Genomic DNA, 17289 nt, shown 5'->3' with positions numbered 1-17289 from the left:
CAAATAAACGGATCCATCAAGGGCAGAAAGGGAGGTTGAGAATAAAGGAAATGATACTCATAAAAGCCCCAAATGTACATCCGAGGACTGACGGACACACAGCCATAGAGTGGGAGACCACTGCTCACTGACCAGGGCAAGGAACGACCCGTGCAGTGACAGGGAGGAATTTCAGAGTAACTATGCTGGCTGAAAGAAGCCAAAGAAAACAGAGTATTGCTGGAGGATTCCATTTATGTAAAACTCTGGGCGGCGCGAACGCATCCATAGAAAGCCGACGGCTGGCGGCCTGGGCCGGCAGTGCCAGGGTGGGGGTGGGGGGGCGGAAGATGGGCTGTCACAGGGCGCAAGAGACTTCTGGGGGTGTTGGAAGCGGTCGCCATGTTGATTGTGGTGATGGGTCCATGGATGGGAACATAAGTCAGGATGTAGCCAATTGTGGGCTCTAAGTACGCACAGCTGAGTGTATATTAACCACACCTCAATTAAGCGGTTTCTAAAACAATGAGAGCCGGGAGATGCTCCTGTCCCAGGAGCGGGCTCTGTGTCCCCTTGCAGTGGCCAGAATCACTGAGGCCAGGCTGCCCAGCCCCAGCACTGTGGACTGTTCTCTGCTGGGTACTTAGCAGCAACCCTGGCCAGCGGCTCCTCCTGCCCTCCCCTAGCCGTGATCCCCAAAACCGCTTCCGACATGATCAAATGTCCCCTAGAGGGCGGAATCACCCCAGTTGATGGCAGCTTCACACACAGGCCCAGGAAGACTCTGAAATGGGACCCAGTGGGTGAGTAGACCCAGCGGGCAAATAAGCACAGGTGGGGAACCGAGAACCAGCATTTCATGGCCTTGGGCCCACATTCTGCTCCTGGAGCGGGGAGGTTCTGGCGGTCATGACCCAGTCCTTTTTTCTGGGTCTCAGCTCTACTGTTTTGTGGGTATTGGACCACAGTAGAATCCAAGGGAAAGTTCTTCAGTTCTTGGCACATTATCTATAAAGTGAGGTGTTGAGAAGGTAAGCGCGATACCCCTCTTAAGCCGCAGGCCAATAGAAGGGATGCTTGCGATACTTTCCAACCAATTGCTGGGAATGTAATTAAAGCAATCATTAAAATAGCTCAGACTATGGGCATGAAAACGTTCAAAGGTCGCTGTATACAACAGTCCAAACTGGAAACAACCCAACTATCCAGCAATAGTAAAATGAATAAGGAAAATATGGCAAGTCCTACAAAGGAATACTATACAGTAGTAAAAATGAACAGACCACAGCTTCCCACATGAGTGGATCTCACAAACACAATGGCAAATAAAAGAAGCCAGATAACAAAAAAAATATATTCTGTATGATTCGATTAATATAAGGTTCAAAAATGGGGAAAGTGAAATATGCTTGTATAGAAGAGCGTATGTAGATGGCAATACTATAAAGAAAATCAAAGAGTGATCACCATAAAAGTCAGGCTAGGCACTGCCTGGAGATGGGAGGAAGGGGGAATGATCAGGAAGGGATGGGGCGACTTTTGGGGTGCCGTGTTCTATTTTTTTGCCTTAGGTATTCACACATGGGCCAGATTTATAACTATTTGTCAAATGGTACATTTATTTTTTTTTGCATTTTTCTGTATAAATTTTTCTGTATATTTTACAATTTAAAAATTGGGTTTTTTCTTTTCAGCCGGCAGGCCCTGGCACGCCCCCTGGTGGTGATACTGCGAGTGACCAACGGGGCTTGGGGAAAGCCTCAGTGGCCAGAGCGTGTGTGCCCTCCCACCCCTGGACTCACAGAGTGGTCAGCTGGCTCATGTTGGTGAAGGAGGAATTGCTCAGGGAACTGATCTTGTTGTTGCTCAAGTCCCTGGAAAAGACGAAAGCATCATTGTTTAGAAAGAAAGAACCCCACCCTGCTCTCCCCTCCTCCACGCTGCCCGTGGCCCTCCCTCAGGCAGCTGGGGGGCAAGAGGGGGGCAGCAGAGAGGGGCATTTGGTGCACGATTAGCTACAGTGCCCTGCTCTGCTCCCCGAACTCCCACTACATCCCCGGGGCTGCCTGTCTCCATTTCCTGACCCCCACCCCAGTCTTCTGCCCCCTTCCACCCTGGAAATGCTCCCACTGAGGAGATGGGCTGCCTCCGAACTACCAGACCTCCTGGGCTCTGTGCTTTCTCCTCTTGCTACCACTTAGCTAGCTCCTTCCTAGCCCTCCCACAATCCAACGGGGGAGACAGTAACCACCATTGTTCAAATGAAGGCACAAGGTCTCTGAGTGATGAAGCACACCCAGGGTCACAGCTGATACCCCTCTTCTCAACCCTCTTGCCTCCCCGTCATTCCTTCCTCAGACCCCTGACTGGCTTCCCATACTCTGCCCCACCTCCTTGGCCGGACCTTCTCAGTCTCTTGGTGAAGCTTCTTTCCAAGCCAGCCCTACCTTGCCAACCCTCTCCCTGTTGTCCGTTCTGGGAGCCTGGGGGACACTCCAGGCTTCCCTCCCACCACAGGCAACAGTGCCCTTCTCTGCGGGCCCAGCAGCCCTGGCTTATGAACTCCCCTCCAGAGACACTCCAAGAACAGTCCACGTCTTGTGTTTCTCCCCCCACCCACCCAGTCCACAGCCCCACAGCCAACCCAGAAACTGTGGCCCCACCACCTCCTCCCTCTCAGCCTCCACCTCCACCCTTTCTGCTCACTCAAGCCATCTCTCCCAGCTTCTGGCTCAGGTTCGACCTCATCTCTCACCTGCAGCTTAGCCCCTTTCGATCCACACGGGCGGGCACCACCGCCATCTTTCTAAGACACAAATCTGACTAAGTCACTTCCCGGCCAAATCCCGCAATGGCTCCCATTTGCCTAAAAAATGAGCGCAGACACCGGCTAGGTGCTCTGGGCTCTGGCGCACCTCCCCCTCACCTCCTCCCGACGCCTGGCGTGGATTTGCTCCTTCCTGAAATTCTCTTGCCCCTGTTCCCTCCGCCCACTGGTGAGTTTGCCTCTGCCCCAGTCTGCCACACTGAGTCCATCACCCCCAGCTTCCAGCCACACCCCTAATGTGCGTTTCCCTCTGTCGGAACACTCATCAGTCCCATGACTTTATGTGCCCCAAGTCTCTCTCTTGCCCCCCCACCACCTTCGGGGGAGGGGCCATGACTTAGGGGCCTTCACGTCTCCTCACTTCGTGCAGCTCTTGGCTCAGGAAATATTTGTAACATGAAACCATACGCCCTGCCTTCAACTTCTCTTGGTGAGCATTCCTCTAACATTGTTCTTGGACACACTGAGGTTCTTCACTGACACTCAGCACTCTGGGTGGCCCCTCCTGGTGATGGGCAAGGACTGGCCCCACACCAGTCCTCTCTCCCTCCTCTTCTCCCAGGTGTATCCAAGCCACCGGCCCAGCGGCTCCAAACAGACCGGAGAAAAGCTGTCTACGTCGTTGCTACTCTATCACCAGCCACCGAGTCACTGCCCTCCATCCCCTCCCCACATGGGAATAGTCCAAACACATCTGCTAGGTCTTTAGCAAAGACAGATACCCCGGAGCTTCCCGATTCTGGAAGCCAGTGCTACTCAGAGTAGCCAGCCCCTGAACTGAACGTCCCACAACCAGGAACTTCTGCCAAAGTCCAAATCACTTACGACACTAAACACACAATGTAGTTTAGCTCACAGCTTTGTCATAGTAACACTTTCTCAGTGAGGGAAGCAAGACATTGATTTGCATCTGGTGCAAGTTTCTTGTCTAATTGTGGACCCATTACAAACAGTTCTCTAGTGACCACTGGTCCGTAGACCACACCTGAGGAGGACTGCTCCAAGCCCAACTAAGAGGGAATGTTATCTGGACTTCTGGGGAGAATCTGGCCCATGAGCAGACCAAAACAACTGAAGTGAGGTGTTAATTAGGCTGCGAGGTTAAGAGGAACTGAAGTTATTCGGAGGCTTATCTCATATACTTTCATGGGGTGCAAAGGGTCAAGGGTGGAAATAAAGAAAAAGATGTTAGCCTAAAGAAAAATTTAAGTCACAGACGTGTATTTGTAGCTGCCATATTTCATGTTTGGTTTGGGGGCCATGGTTGGACTGAGTTTTCCATCAGTCTCTTCTGCTCTGGCTCCTTCCTTTGGCAGGATGACCCTCATTGACAATCATTCTCAGCCCAGAGGGAGGCTTGGGGTGACGCGCTGGGCAGAAGAGGACAGGGTCCGACCCAAGGGAGCCTGGAACATGCCATTCCCACGCATGACCACTAGGTGGCAACACAGCTCTATGCACGGACATTCGGGAGGGAAGGGGCAAAATTCAAAACGGAATCAGCCAGAAGTGGGGTGGTAGGGAATTCCAGGAAAGCTAGAGCCAGTTGGTTAGATACCAGGGGGGCCCCCTCGCCTCTGAGGCAGGCCTGGGATCCTCAAGAGGCCTGGATACTCACACAAGCTGCAGGTACTTGAAGGTGGACAGCTGTCCTGGAACCAGTGTGAACTGGTTCCCGTCCAAGTAGCTACAGGAGAGGACACAACAGTTAGCTGGCGCTGGGAAGCCTCCCCTGTAGCCCAGCCCTCCAGCTCCTCCCCTCTCCTCTCCTCCATGCAGGCCACACAATTGGCCCAGAATCGCTAACTTGGGGAGAAAATAGGCAATTTCTTAAGCATTTGGGTAGGTGCCAGCCAAAGAACTTGGTAAAAGCACTGGGACACAAAGCCTCCCTTGGCTTCCTTCCTGCCCCTGCCTCACCCGCTCAGCCTCCTCCCTGTTGGCAGGCACCCCCAGGGCTCACTCCTGGGCTTCTCGCCCTCCCCTCTCTACCCTGAGGTTTTCCTGACCAGACAGGCCTGATCTGCACATTAGTCCCTCCCAGGCCCACCTGCCCAGACCTTCGCCAGCTAGCAGGGCCCCCTCTCCACCCACTGGCAAGGTGCGTGAGGCTGGTCCCATGGAAGCCCCAGACCCAGACTGGCCCAAACCTGAGCTCGGGGCTTTTCCACGCAAACTGGCTTCCTCTGACTCCATCAGCATCACACCCATGTCCTAACCACCCAGGCTCAGGACCCTGATGGTGATTCTCCTACTCACTCAACAGCTCCCCAGGGCCGCTGACTCTCCCGCCTACCAGTCGCTGCTCATTTGCTGTGTTCCAGACTCACATCTCCCCTGACTGCACACCGTCACCCACGCCTAGACTCCTGCAGCCGCCTCTGTCTGTTCCTCCATCTTGGCCTCCCTTCTGGGACCCACTACATACACCGCCACCCAAGTTGTCCTCAAAGCCAAGCCCACCAGAAATCCTTCTAATGCTTCCGAAGCTTCCCCATGTCTACAGGGTGGTGCTTGGCATTCAAGATGCTGTGAAGGTCACCTACCTGCCCCCAGCCATCCTTGCTAAGCAGTGACCCAAGGACGAGGAGCTGAAACCCCAGCTGGCCTCCCTGCCCAGGACCCCCAGCAACTACAGCCCTCTTGATGGCTCGTCCCCACCCTCCAAAGATCCAGAGCAGCAAAATCAGGGTCTTACTTGCTCTGACCCAACAATGGTCATACAAAGTGACTTCCCACCCATTGCATGTGACCCTCTCAACCACTCTTGTTAATACACCTCAGTGGCCCCATTTGACAGCCGGGAAAACAAAGGCTTAGAGCAATCGAGTGATCTTCCCAGCCTCTGAACTTCAGCAACCTTGGTCAAAGAAGGCGGGCTGTCCCACCTGTCCCATTATGCTCAGGGTTATGAGGCACCAAGGAAAACGGTCACTAACAGGATGACAGGAAACTGGGCAAGGGACAGGGTGGTGGGTCACAGGACAAGGAGGACAACGGTGGTTGATATGCTTGTGAGGAGATAGGCGCCTTGCTGGTAATGAAAGAAATGCAAATGAGAACCTCACTTCCCCACAGGGAAAGAAAAGCACAGCTACGGAGGCCTGGAGGGACCAGTCCCAGGGGACAGGAGGAGTCAGGGACTGACCACAAACTTATCTGGGGGTGTCTGTTGAAGAAGCCAGCTCTCCGTCTCTGTCTGTCGCATGCACTGACATCCACACCCCCACGTAAGCTCAGATACCACATCCAAATCAACGAAGGTTCTAGCACCACGACGCCCAGTGTTGATGGGGGGGCAGGGGTAGTGGCAGGAGGAAGGCCATTTCCACACCCGGCCAGTATGGGTACAAAGACAATGACTTTTCTGGAAGGCCATCATGCAAAAGGCAGCAAGAGTCCTAACAACGCATCGCTCTTTGACGAGCAGCTTCACTGACGGGATAGTCACCTCAGCACTATTTATCATCATAATTCAATTTAGTAAAAAATTTGGAAACAATCCAACAAAGGGGTATTTGTTATACAGATCATAGTAGATTCATGGGGTGGAATAGTAGGCAACCAGCAAAAATAAACTTCTGGGGACGCCTGGGATTGGTCCTGGCTCAGGTCATGATCCCAGGGTCCTGGGATCGAGTCCTGCACCGGGCTCCCTGCTCAGCAGGGAGCCTGCTTCTCCCTCTGCCTGCCGCTCCCCCTGCTTGTGTTCTCTCACTTTCTGACAAATAAGTCAAATCTTAAAAAAAAAAAAAACCACCACTTCTGTGAGAGCTGTCATGAGAGAAGGGGACGCTCAGGAGGTGATGTGAAGTGGAAAACGTCCGTCACTTCTTATTTTAAAAGCAGGCATCAGCCGAGAGTGAGAAAGCACTCAGTGGGTGACTCATGCCATCAGGTGACTACAGAGGCGTGTCAAGCAGAAGCTCAAAGCCTTCTTGGAACCAGTGTTTTCTGCAACGCCCTAACTCCAAGCCCTAGTCAGCTACTCTCTGCTCGAGGTGACCTGTCCCCCTGATGCCAGGCCTGGGGCTACTTACAGTTCGGTGACATTCTTGGGGATGCCCTTGGGCAGGACCTGGAGATGTTTGTTGCTGCATCGGACCACGGTGTCCAGGCAGGCACATTCCTGGGGGCACTGGGGGCGGGGCAGGCAGCCCCCCTCCTCCTGGCCTGGGGAGGAAGACCCAAAGCCACGTCAGTGAGGGAACAGGCCTCCTTAGGGCCTCTTGCAGTCAGGGCCCCGCCCCACGGTGCCTCAGAAGACTTTCTCTGACACTCTCTCAGGCACCAGTAAGTCCCTGCTTGGCTGCACCCCTTCGTCACCAGGAACAAAGCCCCTTGGACCTGTTTTCAGGTTAAGATGGGTCGTGGGTCAATCTCTTCTGCCTCGGATCCGAGGTGGACGTAGGCATGGCACAGAAGGAGGACGGCAGCCGCATCATTTCTAGTACGTGCCAGATGCTGTATCGAACATCCCCCTTTAATGCTAAAGGAAAGGGGGCCACTAGCACCGCTAGAATGCAGCACCATGAGGACAGAGACTGGTCTCTTTCTGCTTCTTTGCTCCCAGAAGGAGCCCAGCCCCTAGAAAAGAGCCTGCACACAGGAGCCCTCAAAATAGATCGGCTGAACGAATAAAGGAAGGGATGTGTACTTTACTGAGGTCTGGAGAGGTCACGTAACCTGCTCAGCTCAGAAGGCTGGTCAGAGGCAACGCGGGGTCTATACCCGCGTCCAGCTGACAGAATCAGCTCCTATCACACCTCCATCACGGATTCACTCATGCATTCAGTAAATATTGTTGAGAGGCTCTGTCTGCCTTCCTCTCTTCCTTTCTGAGTGGGTGCAAGAGTAATAAGGACACCAGGGTCAGAGTGGCCGAGGGCACTAGGAAGCAGGTGACCATGACCATCCGGGAGGCTGGCTGCGGGAGGCACCCTGCAATACGGATGAACTCCCTGAATCCTCAGAACAGCTCTCTGGCGGATGGGCTACCAGCCCAATTTAGAGATGAGGCAACTAAGGGCAGAGTGGTTCAGTAACGTGCCCAGGCCCCCAGCCTGGAAAAGGTGGCACAGGCCTGGAACTGAAGCCGGCTACCCCCGGAGCCTCCCTCTCGACCGCTCCAGTCTACGGCCTCCTGGCAGCAACAGCTCAAAACATCACATCCTTTCACCTCGAGGAAGTTCTCCTAAGGGGGTAAGTTGAAGACAGTTGTCTACCAGGATGTTCCTGGCAGCATGAGGCATAAGAGCGGAACTCTGGAAGTGTCTAAACGCCAAGAGGCAGGCTGATTAAATCCATTACAATACTCTCCAGGCAATGACAAGCATGTTGAAAACGTCCACATGGGTGGTACTGCGAGATCCTGTACGCGTCACACGTGTGTGCACACGCGCACACACACACACACACACACACACACCAGACTTCAGGAAGGTCACAAAGCAGAATAGCGACAGGAGTCATTCAGGGCCGGGAAGCAGGAGCAGGGGACACACTGGTGATTGTTTTACTCTTCTGGATTGACCACTGTGGCTTGTTAAGGAAATGATGCCTCACTTTGTAATAAAAATAAAAAGAGGTGGCGCCTGGATGGCTCAATTGGTTAAGTGTCTGCCTTTGGCCCAGGTCATGATCCCAGGGTCCTGGGATCGAACCCCGCATCGGGCTCTCTGCTCAGCGGGGAGTCTGCTTCTCCCTCTGCTCCTTCCTGTCTGCTCATGATCTCTTTCTCTTTCTCAAATAAATAAATAAAAATCTTTAAAAAAAAAAGAAAAAGAAACTGTTTCTTGGGGAAATAGTAGTGTTTTTATTTTATTTTATTTTATTTTATTTTATTTTATTTTATTTTATTTTATTTTTAAAGATTTTATTTATTTATTTGACAGAGAGACAGCCAGTGAGAGAGGGAACACAGCAGGGGGAGTGGGAGAGGAAGAAGCAGGCTCATAGCGGAGGAGCCCGATGTGGGACTCGATCCCGGAACGCCGGGATCGCCCTGAGCCGAAGGCAGACGCTAAACGACTGCGCTACCCAGGTGCCCAATAGTGTTTTTAAATATACTTAATGGCATAAGAAAATGCCCAAAATATGTAGTTAGGTTTAAACAGAAACAGAATTTTTGGGTTGGGGGGATGGGTAAAATAGGCGATGGGGAATTAAGGAGGGCACTTATCGTGATGAGCACTGGGTGATGGATGGAAGGGTTGAATTTAAAATTAAGTTAAATTTTTAAAAAAAGAAACAATTTTTTTCAAAGACCAGCAAGTCATTATTATATAAAATGATATAAAAATATATGAGTAGTATGGAATTTTTTTAAAATAGGACATAAAATTGCTCTAGAAAAATCCATTGATTTCGTCTAGAAAAATACCCTGACCATCTTTCTGGGTGCGAAAGTTGAAGCTCCTCACTCAGGACCACCCTCATCGGGCCTGGATGGACCAGTCTGGAAGCAGCTGTAGGGAGGGCTAGAGGAGGCAGGCCCAGCCGGCTGGAAGCTGGAAGCTGGAAGCTGAAGGCAGCGGCAGGGCTCAACAGCAGGGACAGCCGGGTGGGGCTGCAACCTTGCTCTGTCACCATGGGTAAAAGTCTGCCTCCAACAGCTGTCCTGTGCGCGCGGAGCTCTGCGGGGAAGTCAGGGGACGGGGCTACATTCTGCACGTGCAGGGGAAGAAGGGCGGGGCCTCAGGAAAGAGACTGGGAATCGCATGAAGCAGACCTGAGTGTGAGAAGTGACCGGTTTCCCACAGGGAGGATAGGGGCCTGGGAAGGTCCCGCTGCCCCTTGTAAGCCTGGAGCCCTGGGCATGGCCAGGAGGCAGGTCCCTCCCTGCGTTAGGCACACTTATAGAAAAAAATACGCTAACATGTGAACTGTGGTGTTTTTCTAAGGGATGGAATAATAGGTAACGTTTCCTTCTTTTATCCAGACTTTCCCATTTTTTAAACAATAAGCATGTTATTGTTCTTAAAACTGCACGAAGCCGCCGCCAGGCAGGGGCAGGTGCAGGATGAAGAGGGGGTCTCCCTGCTCCCCGCCCCACCCCAGGACCAGGGCCTCCCCCTCCCCACGGGAGCCCTCCTCTCCAGGGCTGAGCAGCCCGCCTCGCCCCTCCTGCCCCGGGGCCCAGGCTCACCTTCCTCACACCTGAAGTCGGGGAAGGCCACGTCCTGCAGGGGGATCTGCCGCAGGAAGTCTGGGTTCTGGCACCGCGGGTTCCCGGTCACGATCTTCCTCCGCCGCAGCCAGTCGCCCAGCCAGGCCAGTTGACAGTTGCAGTTAAAAGGATTGGCCAGAAGGTTTCTGGAAGAGGCGGCCACGTGACCACCAACACACCCTGCCAGGCGAGGTTTCCCCGCAAAGCCCTGTCGTGCCGCCACATCCCGGCAACGCGGCCACCCGGCACTCCTTCCCAGACAGCCGGCAGTTATGAAGACGTGGCATCCTGACACAGTGGGACCCCACGGGCCACGAGGCCCTGACACCCCCCGGTGAGTCTTTCTAAGTAACGACCCTGGGAGGGCGGGTGGCCGCTGGGGTGCGGGTGCCGAGCCAGAGCCGCAGGCCCGCCCACCCCCCCAGCCCGGACTTACAGCGTGGAGAGGGCCTGGAGGGTGTCGAAGGCCCCGGGGGAGATGGTGGCGATCTGGTTGTCGTAGAGCGAGAGCAGGCGGACGTTGCGCAGGCCCGTGAAGCTGTCGTTGTGGATGCAGCTAATGCGGTTGTTCCGCAGCATCCTGGGGGGCGGGAGGGGGGCAGCCCGTGCTGTGGCCTGCGGCCCCCACAAATTCTCCTCTTGAGGCAGTGAGCCGAGGTTGAGGGCCACAGCACCCAGACTCCACGCACCCGTGCTCTCAAGACCCTCCCCCCAGACGCTCTCCTGTCCATCCTGCCACCACCTTCACTCCCTGGGTGTCCAGGGCACCCCCAGGCCATGCTCCACATCAACCCCCAGGGACACCTGCTTAAAACCGATACCCAGTCGTGTTCCTGTCCAGCCTGAAGCTCCAGGGGCCCCCAAACTCCCCACAGAATAATGTTTCCCATCTTTAACGTGACCTGCGGGAGCCTGTCTCACAGCCCCGGACCAGCACCTGACCACCTCCCTAGAGAGCGACACACTCTTGATTCCTCTGGCCTGCAGGCACGCTGTCCAGGCCCGCATCAACACGCCGTTCCCTGGCTGTGGTTTCCTTCTACAGTGACCCCTTTCCTCATTTGTATCTGCGCAAGTCTCTGTTCACCCTCAAAAACCTGGCTCAATTCCCTTCCCCAACTAAAAACAAAACCCGGCTTGACAAAGAATAGGCAATTCACAAAAGAAATTAAAATGGCTTATGAAAGTTGATTTAAAAATGTTTAAACTTACGAATGATCAAGGACACAGAAGCATATTGAATCTTTGTCTGACAAATTGCAAAATAACTAAAAATATAATAATAATGCCCAGGGTCGGTGTGGGTGAATGGGCACTTTCACACTCGGGCCGGCAGGACAGTGACTCGGGGCCTCCTGGAAGTGAGAGGCACCAAAGGCCCTAGAGGACCCTTCGTGCTCTCATCCAGCCAGGCTTTTAGGAATGTATCAAAAGGGAAGAATCCTGGAGGGGCACAGCATTTCACAATAAAGATATCAATCACAGCATTGCTTATAACAAAAATTAAAATAGCCCAGATTCCCAGTAATTCTGTAATACGTAGTCCTTCAAAATGATGTTGTAAAAGCAACTTTAATGATACGTACAGGTGCTCCCACTGTGGTTAAGGACAAAGCCGGTCACTAAATAAAAGAGATCCTCGGATTCCATTCTGAAATACCTACATGTAAGCATGCCGTGTGTGGGTGTGCGTGTGCGTAATGCCAGTTCCATGTGGATGCACAAGACTGGAAAGTGGCCGACACCCACAGTAACAGCGGCCATTCGCGTATGGTGGCGGGGTTCTGGCATTTCTTCTCCTGTGCCTGCACTGTGGCTCACGTGCGCCCCTGGCTCTGCCCCAGCACCGGCCCTGCCCCTCTCCTCCGTCCCCCTCCAAGCCTTCCTCACAGGGAACCCAAGTGCTGAAGAGCCCACGACACCCTCATTCAAGGAATACCTGGCCAGGGTGAGGAAGAACGGGGCAGCCCTATATGCTCAGCCTGGGAAAACAGCCACACTAGAGTCACATGTGACAAAAGCAAGTGGCAAATCACAGCACAAAGAGAATCCCCTTTTTGTAAAACAAACGAACAGAAAAACACAAGAACCCCACAGGGAATCCCTTCATATATTCATTTCCTTTACACAAATCCCGTGATATGCGCTCGGAAACAGCTCGATAGCCTACAGCAGGGCGGGGATTGAACCCCAGCCACGTGGCGTCTGGAGCTGTGCTCCCAGAGAGGTAGCCGTTAGCCACGTGTAGCTGCTGAGATTCAAATTAATTACGATCAAATGAAATTCAGAGTTTTGTGTCTCAGTAGCACTAGCCACACGTCAAGGGTGCCAGAGCCACGCCTGGCTCCTGACTAGGCAGTGCGCACACGGGACACTCCTGTCACCGCAGGAAGTCCAGCCGGACAGCGCGGTCTGTTGCACACGCTGAAGACCTACATGGTCATCGGAAGAGCTAGCGCTGCCTGGGTGGAGAGAGGGGGCTCCCTGTAGCATTTCTGGGGGGGGGGGGCCAGGATCCTACTGAGTCCCGATGCCGGGTTAGCTCTGGCCGGGCTCTGGGTCACAGGATCCAAGAATCCCAGGGATAACGGGCCATCCCTGCTCCCCGTCTGCGCCGGCTGAGTCACCTCAGCAACGTCCCCGCCTTGGGGCCGTCCAGCCCTCCTGCTTGTGTCCCTGCTGGCCACTCCGGAACTAGACACATGTGCGTGCTCTTGCAGCCTGATCAGAGGGCGGCGAGAGGGGAACCTCCAAAAGGGCCCGCCTCCACTCACCCCTTCACCAGGCATCGACCCCACCCCCCAGGGAACCGCAGTTAGCAACATCTGATCACTTGCCCCACCGCGGTCAGGGTCCTCAGCTGTCCCTCGCCTCCTGCAAGCTGGGGGCTGGGGGACAGTCTCCCATCCTCTCGGTGCAGACACCCACGCTCTGGCTTGGGTTTGCCTGTGCCAGTCTGGTCCTGCTCCCTGGCCCGCACACTCACAGGGTCCTCAAGCCGTCCAGGCCTCGGAACATGCCGCCCCGAATGGACTCCAGCTGGTTGGCGGTCAGATGCAGCTCGCTCACGGAGGCTGCGCCCTCGAAGGCCCCATCTTCGATTTCCGACACCTTGTTGTTGCTCAGATTGCTGGACGGGAGGCAGCGGAAGGATGATGGAGCTGAGGACCCCGCCCTTCCCCCACCCCACGGCCTTTCTGCACCCACCCCCCGCATGGGAGCCCTGCCTCCCACTGAGAGCTCCCCCACACCCAGTATCTGCCTTCTCCCTCCCAAGCTAGAGCCCTGACTGCAACCTGCCCCCAATGGGTAACTCACATCTTCTTCAGATGAGTGAGTTTTTTAAATATCCCAGTGGCCTCCAGGATGGAAATCTCATTGTTGTTTAATCGTCTGTAAGAGGCAATGAAGAGAACTTACACATTCATAAATGACAGACATTAGAGTACCTACCAAATTGAGAATATTTGGGGCTTAAACAAAGGGGTTCCCAGAAGAATTTATCTGGCAAGGCAAACTGAGCCTACGTCAAAGGAAGGATGGATGGGAGTGCTGGGGGGTGAATGGGGATATTTTTAACGTTAAAAATGCCACGAAAATGTACATACACCAATGACAGGTATGTGTGGCTAGCTATTCATGCACACGCATACACGGGCACGAATTTATATTCTTGAAGAAAGGAAATAGTTAAAGGATTAGCTTAAGATCCAACCTGATCTGATGGGATCACATCCCCCGGAAGAAGGCAAAAGCATGACTGAGACAAGCCACCCCTGGCTCAGGCTGCCGACCTGCCCGTGGGCCAGAGATGGCTGCAAGGGTCTGTAGGCTGTGAGTCGGAAGCAGAGGGGCTGCAGGGGTGGGGAGCCACTTCCTGCCATGCCCGTGCCTGCCACGCTGGGGTCACCCGTGCTCCCCAACAGAGCTGGGCCAGAGGAAACGCCAGAGAGGACAGAGGAGGGCTAGTGGGGCTAGGGGCAAGTGAGGTGTGCGGAGGGCAGGGGCCTCACAGCTCAGCCGTGGACTGGGGGATGCGCTCGGGGATCTTGGTGAGCTTCAGGCTGGAGCACTCGGCCAGGCTGGCCTCACAGCGGCACTTGTGCGGACAGACGGCGTCGCTGCTGCACTCGCTGCTCAGCTGGTAGTCCTCCGTGCCTGCAGGGATGGGGCGGGAGGGCCGGCTGAGGGACCCAGGGCAGGGCCTCCCTGGCCCCCTCGGCCTGCTGCCCCTGCCCACCCACTGCCACCACCCCGCCCGGGCTGGCCTCGGGCACCCCCATTCTCCTACCTGGAATGAAGTACTGCTCTTTGGCTGGGGAGAGAAGCAGAAACACCATGAAGCTGGGATCCTCTAGGACTTGGGGGAAGAGCCCAGGCCCCAACCGTGCTGCCCAGGAGAAGGCACCCCGGGAACAACACTGGGGTCCCAAATCCGGGCTCCAGAGTCCACCTGCCCAGCACCCAGGTGAGAAGGCCTTGCTAATGAAGCACAGATGTTCCCTGACCAGGCTGAGACCCCCCAGTTAAACCCCTTGGGGAGCGTCAAAAACACAGGAACGCTCATGGGCAATGGCCCGAGACGGGAATGGGGCCGAGAGGCATCGGGTCGCTGACCAGGATCCAGGCTCAGAAGCCGACTCACACTATCCCCATCCCGTTTCTACTGCCCCAGAGCCTGGAGGCAGCTCTCTCACTGAGGAGAGTTCCCAGGCTTCCTGAGTCTGACAGCAGTAGCATGACGGCGAAAGGACCTGGGAGCAGAGGAACCTGGGTCCTTGACCGGGCAGGCCTCCCTCAGGGACCTTCGGCCAGCCCTGCTCTTCCCTAAGCCTCCGTACAAGGCACAAGGCGGAGTGGGGCTGGCAACGGGTCAGAGCCAAGGCTACGGTTTGGGAACGACGCCCTCCGGCGAGGGTCTGGAGTGGCCTAGGACACGCCGCTGGAGCCCTTCAGAAAACATCCCCCGTCCCTGAGCTGACTGAAGACAGGCAGGCAGGTGGACAGATGGACAGGGGGTGAGCGGGCAGCCACCTGAGCAGCGGAACTTCTTGCTCTTGATCTGCCCGATGCGCTTGTTGGCGAGGCGTCGGGGGCTGGCGCAGCGGGCCCCGCTCGTCTCGATGGGGTTGGTGCGCAGGAAGTCCGCCAGCCACTTGAGGTTACAGTCACAGATGAAAGGGTTCTGTGCCAGATGCCTGTCCAGTGGGGGCAGAGTGGGGATCAGAGACAGCGCTGCAAACCCGTGCTGACTTCTGCCTGGATGGGGCCTCGCTGCTCGCTGGTGGCTTGGGCCACCGCCCGGGTACGCCACCAACTACGGAGAAGTCTTGCCAGAGCATGGCAGCAGGGAACGACCTCTGCAGGCCCTGGAGCTTCCGGCTGTCCCTGCTACACGCCCCTGCAAGCCTCACTCTGTCCCCGGTCCATCTACTCACCCGTACCCCCCCCGGGGAACATTTCCCAAACAGGAGTGGAGGCAAGAGTGACCTGGAGACTGGCCAGACCACTCCAGCCTTCCATGGGTGAGGGGACAGAACGGGTATTAGAGCCCAGGACTGACAGTGCCCAAAAGCCTTTGTTGTAGGTGGTCCCTTCCCTGCAGCCTCTGGCAACAGCAGCTTCTCTCCATAGCCCAAGGGATGGGGCCAGAGGTGGCAAGGCTGGTCCTGCAGCTGGGGTGGGCATGTCTCAAAGTGCCCCCTGCAGCCCCTCACTTATGGGAACTTCCATTCCCACCCCAGGCCATGAGGGCTGCTCCCCTCCCCCCCCCCCGCCACCGGACCATTTTAGACCCTGTCTTTAGACACAAGGGAAACTCAGAAAGCAGGCCTGAAGAGCTAGTTATCGGGAAAGCACTCATATTCTCTTGCCAGGCTGCCTGTGTGACTAGCAGGATAAATACGGGGAGGGGACAGCTGACAGGCAATGCTGACTGTAGGAACCTGGGATGCTCTAAGCGACCACATGGGTGTCTTTCCCATTCGTGGGCCCTCCCCACCCCAACAGGCTCAGATCAGTCACATCTGAACCACCCCAGCAGCCAGCGCGCCTGCCTGTGTCTTGGCCATCACAGCACTGGGCGTGCCCCGCTTTCTAAACTGAAACAGTCAGAGAAGACTATTCCTGTACCCGAGAGCCGATGTTTCTGCATGGAAGTACAGGAAGTCAGGGCAGGGGCCAGCTCAGAGGAGTCGCCATGGACGGCCGCTTCTGCATCTGATGCCACCAGTTCAGGCCATCTACTTACTGGCCTCAGCCCAGGGCCCTGATGGGGCTCCAGGGCTGTGCAAACACTCCTCGGCTCCTCTTCCTGCTTGGGCTACTTGGCTGGAGCCTTCTCTGCCCAGATGTCCCTGCCACTCCCCTGGGCCATGTCCTCACTTTCCTGAGTCCTGGCTCCTGTCAGCATCACCAGGTGGGCCAGGCCCCTCGTACCCCTTCCGCATGACTGGACATTTGTCTCCCCGTTTAAACCGTCAGTCTGCACGGAGAAGACGTGTTTGCTGATGCCCTGTGGCAGAGTCCATTGATGACCTAAAATACATTAGGCTCCGGGGCCTGCTCTGGGATCCGCCCAGCCGCCCAGCCCCATCTGCCTATGCGTCACAGCCCGGCCTCTACCTGAACTAATTGCTTCCCTTTATCACAATCTCGGTAGAGAACTCTGTTTAAAATCAATCCAATTATGTTGCTCAGGCGTGTATTAAAATGTTCAATGGGTGTGGGGTAGAATATATCCTTTTTAAGAACAGGTTATTTGTGTCAAAGCCAATTTATAAAAACTTGAATCACCCACAGAGACAAGTGGCTTAAGTATTTGACACAAATTGGAATTTTTAACAATCGCAAAGAGCAGGGAGCTGAGAAGGGAAAATGCTCGGGAAGAAGGAAAAGAATACCTGCTTGGGAAATTATCATCCTGTTAAAGGCACACCCGGAAACGAGCTGCATGGGAGGCCATGCCGCTCCCCCCATGAACCTTTGTGAGAGAAGAAGGCGGCAGGGAAGGCTGTATTCTCAGTGTCCTTCTCGGAATACGCATTAAGAAGTCACAGCTAGAAACCTTCCGGGGCAGATCCTCAGCATCATTAGTCAAATTAAACCCACAACGAGACACCACTTCCCGCCCACCTGAGCGGCTGTAATCAAAGAGACAAGTGATACCAAGTATGGGCAAGGATGTAGAGAAACTGGAACCCTTATAATACGCTGCTGGTGGGGGTGTAAAATGGGATTTACAGCCACTTCGGAAAACTGACAACTTCTTTAAAAATTAAACATAAATTTCCTATGTGACCCAGAAAGCCCACGA

General features: G+C 54.8%; 1 protein-coding gene across 1 annotated transcript in view; it reads right to left on the bottom strand.

Annotated features, from left to right (window-relative positions):
• SLIT1 (slit guidance ligand 1) overlaps positions 1-17289 on the bottom strand; it is a 161981-nt gene that overhangs the window by 23767 nt on the left and 120925 nt on the right. Inside the window, exons 14-23 of the mRNA XM_087862844.1 lie at positions 15009-15172; positions 14266-14289; positions 13988-14132; positions 13293-13367; positions 12961-13104; positions 10411-10554; positions 9954-10120; positions 6847-6979; positions 4425-4493; positions 1782-1853 (exon numbers count right to left, since the gene is read on the bottom strand). Coding sequence (XP_087718970.1) covers positions 1782-1853; positions 4425-4493; positions 6847-6979; positions 9954-10120; positions 10411-10554; positions 12961-13104; positions 13293-13367; positions 13988-14132; positions 14266-14289; positions 15009-15172 — 1137 coding nt within the window. The remainder of the gene's footprint in view (positions 1-1781; positions 1854-4424; positions 4494-6846; positions 6980-9953; positions 10121-10410; positions 10555-12960; positions 13105-13292; positions 13368-13987; positions 14133-14265; positions 14290-15008; positions 15173-17289) is intronic.

Source organism: Ursus americanus, chromosome 6, assembly GCF_024610735.1.
Source record: "Ursus americanus isolate L20-20 chromosome 6, mUrsAme1.1.p, whole genome shotgun sequence".
NCBI classification, from domain to species: domain Eukaryota; kingdom Metazoa; phylum Chordata; class Mammalia; order Carnivora; family Ursidae; genus Ursus; species Ursus americanus.
The sequence above is the reverse complement of the archived record's forward strand: the minus strand, read 5'-3'. Positions and strand labels throughout refer to the sequence as shown.